The sequence below is a fragment of the Podarcis muralis genome, chromosome 13 (genome assembly GCF_964188315.1).
Source record: "Podarcis muralis chromosome 13, rPodMur119.hap1.1, whole genome shotgun sequence".
NCBI lineage: Eukaryota > Metazoa > Chordata > Lepidosauria > Squamata > Lacertidae > Podarcis > Podarcis muralis.
This window is the reverse complement of record NC_135667.1, coordinates 23,336,739-23,348,861: the sequence shown is the minus strand read 5'-3', so window position 1 is coordinate 23,348,861 and position 12,123 is coordinate 23,336,739. Positions and strand designations below refer to the sequence as shown.

The window sequence follows — 12,123 nt, the reverse complement described above, 5'->3', positions numbered from 1 at the left end:
AAACTTAGGGGTTGCATAACTAGAATGGATTTTATCATATTAAAAGTTTTCACTTAACTATTGCAGCTGTTGTATAAGGGATTACTATTATGATGGGAATGTAATGGAAATCAATAAGATTTTGGAACACAGGAACAAAGTAAATAATCAAACCATCAATTTTAGCATATGGGGGGGCACCTAAATTATATAATTTGGTGGTATTTGAATGATTTGCATTAGGAATTGTATTATAATTTGCCATTGTTATAATGAGGCTATTATTGTAATTGAAAATTAATAAAAAATATTAACCAAAAAAAGTAGCTTTCACATAAGCATGAATGTTTCTTTATAATGAACGATACTATTGTTTATTTTATTTTCCTGTAATCTTTGATATCAACTTGGAAAGAAATTAATAAAATGTGTTAAAATGACACAACATAACATAAGCTCCCTCAGGTACCCGGATCCCAAGCCATAAAAGGGCTTTTCAAGCTGAGTACATTAGAATTGTACTTGGAAACAAATTAAGTCTGTGTATTTCTTGAAGGGGAAATTTCATGTGCAGATTTCTTTCTGTCTCTCACACACACCCTTAATGACAAACTGCACCAGTGGAAGTTTTCTGTCCCATGTGCAACTGTAAGCAGAAGTGAATCCAGTTCTCCTTGCTTCTTACAATCCCATACACACGTTTTCAGATTTCTTGAAATCCACCTGCTTCTTCTCCACTTCCAGAGCGATGGATATGGGGATTGCTGTGGTTAAGATAGCTTGTCTTCCTGCTGAGTAGGCAGCTGGGCTGGCCCTACTGAGTAGCTGTGGGTGGAGTGTGGAGGACAATACCTAACAGGTCAGGTTCACCTCTTTGGCAGCTTCCCTGGTACCTGGGATGCCAAGAGGCTGCTCCCTTTCTCTCTCCTGTGTACCAATCCTGTCAAAGGGGCACGTGGCCTCAGCATCCCAGCCCAGCACACTTTTTTCTGCTCTCCCTTCTCTGGTTGGTATCAGAAGTAGATGATCCAGGGCAGCTGCTCCTGGACCATGCGGAGTCTTTGCTGCTCCCAGCTTCTGCTGCTGCTTCTGCTGCTGAGAGGTGAGTGGTGGCCCAGGAGGGATGTGTTTGTACATGCCACAGGTGGGAAGACTCCTTGGTCTTTTGCCTGAAGAAGATTGCCTGCTTGCCTGGGCCTTCAGTTCCTGCCTTTGGAAGGAAAAAGCCTGGGTTCTATGGGAGGGGGATGTGTGTGAGAGAGAGAGAGTCTAATGGGGAGGTGGAGTGATTGGGGAGCAAGGATGTTTTAAGAGGACAATGGGTCACAAGAAGGGACCTAGGAGATTGGACTCCTGGGTTATATCTGAAGATGGTATTAGGTGAGGATCCCCCCCCCCCCCAGTGGATTAGACCAGGGCAGCCTAGGAGCTGAAAAGTCTAAATTATATTCTCGGTTCTAAGTATTATTGTTGTTATCATTAATATTATTAATTTGATTTCTTCCTTGCCTTTCACTATACGATCCCAGGGAGGGTGGAAGCAATTTAAAATTCATTACGAAAAACAGTTTAAAACACATTATCCTTTTGGGGCTACTGTGCCTTTTTATCTACTACACAGCTGGCAAAAGTTCAACAGGTGTAGCTTTTCTTCTGGTAAGGAAGCGCCATGACACAGAAGATTTCATCTGTATGATTTCTGTCTGCCATGCAGTTTGCAAACCAGGACCCCAACCAGAATACAGGGAGCAATCCTAAATCTGGGAGGTGTGTGTGTGCACGCACACACACAAATGGGTGTACCCTAGAGTTTGGAATCAGGAGGGATCTTGAATTTCTCCCTCATAGCCATTAAATGCACAACATTTTGAATTTTCCTTCTATCATATGATATTCTGGTAACAAACATTCAGCTGGACAGAAACAGTTTGTACCTCTCAGGTCCTGGGGGAGTTTTGGGTTACCTTTCTGCTCGCATTTCTGTAATGGAATGCTGCGGAGATTGAAGTTGCTGGTTATCGCACCTTAGAAACAGATCCATTGCAGTGCTGAACAAGAAATCTCATTTAGGCACTCCTCTGTAGCTTTTATTAGCCTGGACATGCTATGCTCCAGACACAGCAACAATTTCTCCACTGGCCAGGTTTGGCATTCCCATGTGCTCATTATAGAAATGTGCTTGGTGAGTCAATGCAAAGCCTGACTGTTTGAGCACTCTGTCTTCTTAAGCCCATAGTCTCTGCTCTTCTGACTGCATATTTTCTTCTCCTTTTTACAGGTGCTGAAAACACTGCAGCTCAAAAAGGTGAGAAAACACACCTGGAAAATAATAGTCAGACCTAATAATAGGATGATAACTGGCTTGGGTTGAGAGGGGATAGAAAAGTTAAGGGGCATGTAGCAAGTGATGTACAACTTAAAACTGTCACACGGTTTATCGCTATTGAACTTTGGCTCTAGTTCCTTTGCCGCCTTCTGTTTTCCCTCTGTTGAATTATAAATTGTAAGCTCCTTGGGGCAAGGACTTGCCTTTCTGTAGTCTGTAAAACATGTGTATAGATCTCTTTCTCTCGGCACACAGACACACTTCATTTAAGGTGGTGGGGCAGGTTACATCAAGAGAAGAATAAATTATAAACAAAATATAGCATATAAACATATTTAATATAATGCTTTATTCCGTGCTTTTCCCCTAGAAAAATAGGTGCAGGTACTCACTATGAAGTTGTTACAGTAAGTGTCACACAATTTAACAACAAAAAAAAAAAAGAGGTGCCAGTACTGTGTACCCTTGAGTATCCCCTGGAAAAAAGCACTGGTTTTAGTCTTCTTTCCCTCTCACCTCCTTCCCTGCTTTGTGTAATGACTCTTGCCTGATGAAGAGTTCTGGAAAACTTTATCTAGTATCAACAGGGATATTCCTAACTACCTGAGTCTCCTCCTTAATTTTCTCTCTCTCTCTCTCTCTACTTTTTAAAAGGGAAGATTATGGTGGGTACAGTCAATGACAACTAGCATACCAGCTCCACCAGTGAGCATAGTTTCATGTGCTTCATTCTACAGAACAATGGGAAGGAAACACATGCATAAGAAGACAGGTTGAAACTCTGCTCTGGGTTCCTCACCACCCACATACAATTGGTTTTCCTCCATGGAGCCTCTCTCTCTCTCTCTCTCTCTCTCTCTCTCTCTCTCACACACACACACACACACACACACACACACACACTCCTCCCATAAACAGAAGAGGAATCAGGACGGGCTGTGTGTGGGAATCAGGAGGGGCTGTGTGTGGATGTTGTGTAGCTTATGGGTGCATTAAGTGAACATGTTTGAGAGCACATAATACCTATTGGGAGAAGTACAATATGTTTTCCCCATGAACTCCTCATCACCTGTATTTTCCTATGAAATCCCCTTATTTACATATCTGACACTGTGTTACCACACACCTACATCAAATGATTCAATCTACACCTATTCGCCCACATACCTTCTGCATCTCTCTCTCTCTCTCTCTTCCCACAACAGCCATGATTCTGTTTTGTGTTTTGCATAATTTGTTTTGCATTAATTACTTGCAGTCAGAAACCACCCTGCCCTTTAGACTTTGGACAGGTGCCAACATGTGTAAAAATTTAAGACATGAAAAACTTGTACCAAACCACCAGACAAAATTGCCTTATTAAAACACCTTCCGTATGATGCTTGGGCTCTGTTTACATTGAGTCCCCAGCGGAAGAGGATTCCAAACAATCAGACAAAATTGCCTTATTAAAACAACTTCTGGAGGATGCTTGGGCTCTGGTTATGGTTATGGTGAGTCCCCAGCAGAAGAGAATTCCATAGCTATGGAACAGTGACTAAAAACACCTGTCAACATTACTATGTGGTTCCTACCTGGTGCAGAGAGGCAACGTTTAAAAATGTTTTCGTGTGCATCATTTATTCCGTCTCCAATCCATCCATCTGTCCATCACGCATACACATGGGATGCGGGTGGCACTGTTGTCTAAACCACTGAGCCTCTTGGGCTTGCTGATAAGAAGGTTAGTGGTTCGAATCCTTGCAATGGGGTGAGCTCCCATTGCTCTGTCCCAGCTCCTGCTAACCTAGCAGTTCAAAAGCATGCCAGTGCAAGTAGATAAATAGGTCCCACTCTGGCAGGAAGGTAAATGGCTTTTCTATGTGCTCTGGTTTCCGTCACGGTCTTCTGTTGTGCCAGAAGCAGTTTAGTCATGTTGGCCACATGACCCGGAAAGCTGTCTGCGGACAAATGCTGGCTCCCTCGGCCTGAAGCAAGATAAGTGCCGCACCGCATAGTCGCCTTTGAATGGACTTAACCATCCTGGGGTCCTTTACCTTTACCTCATAGTCATACTTCTACATTTTCCATCTGTATATAAAATTCTTCCCATTCATTAATTTCCCCATTCTTTCCCACGCACACACATTCATTTTCCTCTCTGTTTGTCTAGCTTTCTCTCTCCCTCTTCCTTGCACTCTTCCTCCAGCTGTTCCTCTTTCCGCTCATCCAATATCTATCTAATTACAGATATCACTACTCATATCTAATTGCAGATATTACTACTCATATCTGCCTAATCGTTCTGCTATATACACATTATGATTGATTTGGCTTTGCCAACAGTGTTTCATTATCTGGAGTGAAAAAGAATTGCAGGTCTGCAAAGTTATACTGAATAAATTTTGGAAAAAATATATATGTGAAAAATGCATTCTATCTTATCATCCTCTCATCAATGGCACCAGTACAGTTAGCAAATTTTTAGACTGTGGACTTAAAGGTCTTGTGCGGGGGCCCCTCTTTAGATGGTATGTGTATGACTTCGGTTACATCAAAAAGTGGTAAGCCAGCCCCACTGTGATCAGAGACCTCACCTGCTTTGGGGTGGGGCTGAGCTTCTGCTCCAAAGTCCAGGGGGTTAGTCTTGACATAGTGAAGTGGGACTGGGCTGCTTGCCCAGACGTTCTGCCCTTTTGCCATCACTGATTGGGGATTAAGAATTCTGTGCCAATTGGCAATGCCCCCCTTTAATTTGGTTGGTTTGCAGTTGCCCAGAAACATCTGATCTTGTGTGTATGTGTGAGCGGGGGTTTAATGCATCCAACAACAGAAGAAGCCTTGCTGCAGACCTACCCCTTAAAATCTAAAGGCACCAACAGGGAGCCCCATTTGCAAAGAAACAACCAGGAGCTCACTTAAAATTGCCAATTGCTCTTTGGTAGCAGCATCCTTACCTGTCCCACACTCAAGGTAAAAGTGTGGGGCAGGTGGGTGTTTGTGGGGGACCTGTGCTATTCCCATATCCTGGAGATTCCCCAACGCTGCTTGAAAGATGACAATAATATTTCAAGGCAACATTGTGTGGCTCGCATGTGATATGGAGTGGCAGTGAACACACTTACCTGGCGGGGTTCATTAACCATACCTCTGCTCTTCCATCTGCTTTTCTGCAGCCTGTGGCCGACCCATAGTACACTCCCCTCGGATCGTTGGGGGGCAGAAGGCTGAGGAAGGTGAATGGCCATGGCAGGTCAGCATACGAGAAAACAGGCTGCATGTGTGTGGTGGAAGCCTCATCTCACCGCAGTGGGTGGTGACAGCTGCTCATTGTTTTGAAGGGTGAGTAGAAAATGTCTTTTGTCTTCTACGAAGGGATGGGGGAGCAATTTGATTCAGCCTGCGTTTAAAGTGACCTCAATGCAGTACTAGGTGGAGGGAGAGACAGAATCAGGGTCAGGGTCAGTGGCCCAACCGCATGTTGCCAAATACCAAAATGGCATAATAATTTGTAAACTGGGATTTTCAAACTGAAACCAGTAGAACTTACTTTCTTATGTCCCATTGATTTGAATGGATTTACTCTAGGCAAGACCAAAGCTGGATCCAACCTGCAATCTTTTGTAAACCAGAAATATGGTTTCTGATAAGAAACAGTTTCTGGGATTGGTTATGAGGAACTCTTTTAATCAGTGCTCAGTAAAAAAAGAATTGAGGTGCCAGTAGTCTTATCTTGAAAAAAATGCTGGTTTCTATGGCCAGCAAAAAAGAGGTGGCAGTGCAGCACTGATGTTAATTACTGAGTCAGTAAACAGTTTCAAGTGCAAATTGTTGTTATATAGTACGTCAACAAAGTACAGAGTTATCTCTACCATGCTGCCAAACCGGATCAACTTTTCCTTGATTGTTTGGTGTTTAAATGGTTTTTAGGCTTATGCTTTATATGTTGTGGTGTAGTGGTTCAAGCAGCTGCTGAGCCAAGCAGTCCAAATATCAATTTAGCTAAGAACTTGATGGATAAGCTAGTGATTCCCTCAGCCTTGGCCTCTTGTCTACCTCAAAGGGTTGTTTTAAGCATTACTGGGAGAATATATGTGAAGCGCTTTTATAAAACATTTTATAAATGCTAAGTACTCTTCAAATACTTCAAAAATGTGCACTCATTTAATACACCTTTGACTGCTGAATTACCATACTCATAAGGACCATAAATCATAAGGACCCACCTTATTTTTGTGATTGTAAGTTGTTTCAAACTGTTTATAATATTGTGTTTTAATGTTGTGACCTACCCTGAGACCATAGGATGCAGGGTGGGCGATATATAAATAAACAAATAAGCAATTGTTCCATTTTCACATTTATTTGCAAGTAAATCTCACTGAAACAACTGGGACTTAGTTCTGAGTCAACTTGACTGGGATCAAGCAGGCATAAATGTTTTCCAGCATATAAAGTGTTTTACTATTATTAATCCATCCTAGCCTCACAACCACATGTGAGATGGATTAGGACAAACAGTAGTGCCTTTCCAAAGGCTTAACTAAGTAACCTCTTAACTGAGGAAGGCATCAAGCTCAGGCCTTCTCCCTGCAGATGGCACTGATTTTTCTTGACTCCCACCACAGGTCGCTGAATCCATTTCGGTACCGAATTCACCTGGGAGAATATGAGCTCCCCAAACCAGCACACACCATGGTCCCAGCTGCTGTCAGCCAGATCATAGTGCACCCGTATTATGCTGGAGATGGGCTCAGCGCCGACATTGCACTGGTACGGCTGGAGGAGCCGGTGAATTTCTCTCGGACCATTTTGCCCATCTGCCTGCCCAATGCTTCAGACCCTGATGCTTTCCCTGTGGGGATGTCGTGCTGGGTCACTGGCTGGGGTGACCTCTACCCAGAAGGTAAGCATGAATCTGCTCATTCCGGGGTGTATTTATAGGAGATGGTGTTGCTTCAGGGGTTGGCTGGTGGTGGAGGATTATGGGATGGAACAGAGCGGGGAGTGCAGGATGTGTTAGGAACTAGTTTTGAAATAGGAAACTGGATGAACAAAATGTAATAGTCTCAATTGTAAAATCATAACCAAGAAGGTGGAACTAGGGGCCAGGACACCTATTCCTTTTGGCCCTTGGATATTGACAAATGGCTTTTTGTAAGGGGGAGGGACGATTTCACATATAGGGAATCTCAAGTACAGGTGACAAATGTTGTCCTCCAGGGTCAGATATGCACTCATGGTTTTTAATGTTAAGGAAGGGTTAAGGAATTGTTTTGATAACGTAGATGGACACATGACGTCCTACTTTTTACATTCATAATGCATTACAGTGGTACCTCAGGTTAAGTACTTAATTCGTTCCGGAGGTCTGTTCTTAACCTGAAACTGTTCTTAACCTGAAGCACCACTTTAGCTAATGGGGCCTCCCACTGCTGCCGTGCTGCCGGAGCACGCTTTCTGTTCTCATCCTGAAGCAAAGTTCTTAACCTGAAGCACTATTTCTGGGTTAGCGGAGTCTGTAACCTGAAGCGTATGTAACCTGAAGCGTATGTAACCTGAGGTACCATTGTATTGCCTCGTCTTTTTTATTGCTCACTCTTTAATCGTTTTATGCTGCTATATCAGAGGGTGGAGCAGAGCAACCAGCAGCAAGGAAAGAAGCAGTGTTTTAGAAAATAGTGTGGACGGGTATTACTTGCATTTGACCCCCCGAAAAGGGAAGAAACATTTTAATTAACAAGGATGCCCTAGAACAACAAATCTCATATCGTTCTAATAGGGGGGAATAACATTAAACAGGCCAGTGTAGATCCAGCCCAGGTATCTCTGCCTGGCTCTCAGGACCCTCCCCAGCCACATGCCCTCTGGAGCCACAGCCTTCACCTGCCCTGCATTGCACCTTCCTTGAGTGTTATTGCCTGGCTGGAATATGTTCTCAGACTTTGTGAATGCTTCTTACTTGCCTGAGTGGAGGATAGAGAGGGATGGGTCAGTTTGAAGAAGCTAGCCTGCCGTACAAAGGGAAAATTCAGCTTTGAACCCTCTGCCCACTTTTGCATGTGTTCCCACTCACCATCTTGGAGGTGGCCTCAGAGGGAATGTGGCCCTTGCGGGGAACAGTATTCCCCACCTTGGGGTTCAGGGAGTCCTTCTGGTCAAACTCTTATATGTACTGAATCATTTAAGAACTCCTTGGAGAAGTGATGTCTCACTTGGATTGTATCCAAGGGTGATCAGCTGGACAGAGCTGTGCTCCAAATCAGGTAAGGAAGGACGTCAGCAACACACCTAATCTGGAAGTACTGTTGAGTATATGCCCAACATCTCACTTTTCTCCTACCAGCCCCTTTCCTCACTCGGATTCTGCAGGAGCTGGAGGTGCCAATCCTAGACGTTGACAAGTGTGACCAAATGTACCACAATGACTCCAGTTCTGATACTGACACTGTGCCAAAGGGCTACAAGCTGATCTATGATGACATGATCTGCGCTGGGTACCCAGAAGGAAAGAAGGACTCCTGCCAGGTAAGATTTGTGGAACAGGCAATGGATCAAGGGCAGAAGATCCCATATTTGTGTATTTTGATGGTGGGTTTGTGTGTAAAAGAATGCTGTTAGTATGTGTTATGTTTGCTTTCAGATCACCCCTCATTAAGCCAGTCCTTATTTATTTAAAGAATTGAGACCTCATCCTTTAGCCAAGTAGTAGGACAGTCCCCGCTCTCAGGATTAGAACCCAAAAGACTTAACACACAAGGAAGAAGGGATGGGGAGGGTGGAGGGGAACTCTATCAGATCTGGGAAGAGAGCAGGAAGACAATGTTAAGGCCAAGAGGACAGGGCTGCCCAGTTCTTCTTTCAGACAGGCAACTTGATGGCAGTTGGAATACTCTTATTTCTGGCCAGGCTGAGCTGACATTGCATTTCTTTTTTCTTTTAAATCCCATTTATTACATGTGTAGCCAATCCCTTCTTCCAGAAAGTTCATGCAGGCCTTGCCTCCTTTGTCAGTTTCATCTGCACAAGACACCTGTCAGTTCAGGGGAGGGAGGAGAAGGAGGCAACTTGCCCAGGGTCAGCCAGGTAGCTGCAATGCTGAGCAGATCTTTGAACTTGAGTTGCCCTAGATAAATTCCAGCACACTAGCTCCACTGCAACACATTGGCTTTTATGCTTCAAATGACACCATTATTAATAATTTCCACCCCTCCTTTTCATTTTTTAGGATTAGTGTGCACTCACCCATCTTTGTTGTGGTAGGTTTTCATTACTAAGCTGCAAGACAGGCTGGAGCTGATCCCCTTACAGTAATTAAGAAGCAGTAGGTTTTCTGTGCTGCCCTTGCAGGCCCAAGCAATACAGTAAAGTAGGGAGGGGACAAGTAGCCAACAGCCCAAAGCCAGATGTTGAGATAAATGAATGCCACAACTTTTTATTGGTTACAGAGAAATAAGTTTGGCATAAACATGAGGTAAGGATCTGTTAACTGCGCAGCTCAAGTGCTGGTCAACGTGCCATCCATTTGACAGTGAGGGGTTGCCCTCAGGTGCTGTGGAGGATGATATCCTGTCACTAATGTTGAAGCAAGATTCAACTGCAAGTCCAGTTGGTTTCTGTAATGGAATGGGCACAAGGTGTCATCTTGTCCTTCACCTCAGGTTAAAAATGTAGTTAGAACTGTAGAGTCGGAAGAGACCTCAAGGGTCATCAAGTTCCACCTCCTGCAATGCAGAAGTCTCAATTGAAGCATCCATGACAGATGCCCGTCCAATCTCTACTTAGAAACCTCCAAGGAAGGAGTCCACAACCTCCCAGAGGGAGACCATTCCACTATCAAACAGCTCTTACTGTCAGAAAGTTCTTTTCCTGCTGTCTAATAGGAATTTCCATTCTTGTAACTTGAAGCTATTGGTTTGAGCCCCACCCTCCAGAGCAGGTGAAAACAAGCTTGCTCCCTCTTCCATGTGGCAGCCCTTTAGATATTTGAAAATGGCTATCATATCTTCTCTCGGTCTCCTCTTCCCCAGGCTAAACATACTCAGCTCCTTCAACCATTCCTCATAAGGCTCCTCATATGTGCAGCCCTGGCTTAGCATATTTGAATGCTCGATTTTCTTCACTTGAGTGTCCCCATTTCCTAATGTCTTTCTCCTTCCAGGGTGACTCTGGGGGCCCTCTGTCCTGCAAGCTGAATGACACTTGGTTCCTGGCTGGAGTGGTGAGCTTTGGGTTGGGTTGTTCGCAGCCCAACCGTCCTGGAGTCCATACCCGGGTCACCTCCTACATGGACTGGATTCAACGCACCATGGAAAAGAACACCCCCTCCAGTGGTGGTGCCCGTCTCTCAAGTGCCAACCCTGCTCTCCTCTTAACTCTCCTTCTCCTGGGCCCTTTTGCCCTGCTGAGGCACTGCTGTTCCGCTATCAGCTGGAGGTGCAATTAAAAATGGAGGTTCCACACGGCACTTAATATCATATTATATTCTCCCACTTAAACATTGCATTGCCTGGGCCCAAAGGCAAGCCCGTAAGGATGCTCACTCACCCCCATTCAGTATCTGTTCTTAAGAGGACACACTTAATATTGCAGCCTGGTATTGATTTATCTAAATAATTAAAACCATCTGCCCTACTCCTTTCCCATGCAAAACCCACTCTTTTAATGATAGATCAGAACAAATGGCAATTTGGGTTAAACATGAATTGCTGTTTGCTCCAATTAAGTACCAAAGAGTGGCTTTACCCAGGAGGAAACAGTGGGACAAAAGGAAGTGTTGATAAGCTCTGAGATGGGAAACATGTAAAAGCTACACAACACCTATTTTAGCATTATACTCAATGATATTTTTCTAGAAAAAGAGGTGCTGGAACTCACCATGAACACCTCTCTTGTTCTCTTATAATGGCGCCCACCTGAGAGGTGCCAAAACTGAGTTCTGTCTGGGGGAAAAAGAGCCCTGATTAAAACTGCCGGGAGAGTTCTACAGATCTAGACTGAAGGGCTGGATATAAATTTTATAATAAAATAAATCTACTCCATTTCCCCCTTGCCACTATAGTCATGAAAATAGGAAAAAAGGGAAGGGTTTGCACCCTAAAATAAGCTTTTGGGCAGCACAAATGAACACGAAGCTTTGGTGTCTGTTTGTATGGCAATACATTATGTATTATTATTATTAGTAGTAGTAGTAGTAGTAGTCGTCAATGATGATGATGATGATAGCAAGTGATACATTTCCACACAACAGACACCCCAGCATTGTGATTAATCCTATGCTTCTTCTCCAGCTCCTCCAATGATGTCCCTTATGTCAATCCATGCAGGCATAGCTATGAATGAATAAGAAGCAGGGAGATTTGAGCCCTTAAATGAGCTTTGAGCCACTAAACAGGTTTGCAAATTTGTAAGAGGACTGGAAAATACACTCGCCTACATGGGACCTGCAACGAAGCCAAAAAGGAATGAGGAGTGATGGAGCAGGGATGACTCTTCACTTCTTGTTACACAACAACAGCCGTGCCTGAGTCTATAAAAGGACTCCTGAAAGTGTCATCTTCCTTTTAGAAAAAATGTATGTTTATTAATTGTTGAAAATGCAACTGTAAAAAGCCAATGAGATGTACAAATAAAAGCCAATGATGATGATAATAGCAACTGATATGTTTCCACACAACAGACACCCCAGCATTGTGGTTAACCCTATGCTTCTTCTCCAGTTCCCCCAATTGTCCCTTATGCCAATTCATTCATATTTATATGAATGAATAAGAAGCGGGGAGATTTGAGCCCTGTTTATCCAGAAGGACCTGAGATGCAATGGGGGAGAGTGTGCAAGG

The 12,123-nt window shown here is 43.8% G+C and overlaps 1 protein-coding gene across 1 annotated transcript; it reads left to right on the top strand.

The window, feature by feature from the left end:
- Positions 1 to 1,029: 1,029 nt before the first annotated feature.
- LOC114583101 (serine protease 27-like) lies at positions 1,030 to 11,898 on the top strand. The gene is made up of 6 exons (XM_077918206.1): positions 1,030 to 1,081; positions 2,258 to 2,284; positions 5,461 to 5,626; positions 6,913 to 7,190; positions 8,631 to 8,812; positions 10,446 to 11,898. The coding sequence occupies exons 1-6, from the start codon at positions 1,030 to 1,032 to the stop codon at positions 10,728 to 10,730; spliced, it is 990 nt and encodes a 329-aa protein (XP_077774332.1). The 3' UTR covers positions 10,731 to 11,898.
- The last annotated feature ends 225 nt before the right edge of the window (positions 11,899 to 12,123 follow it).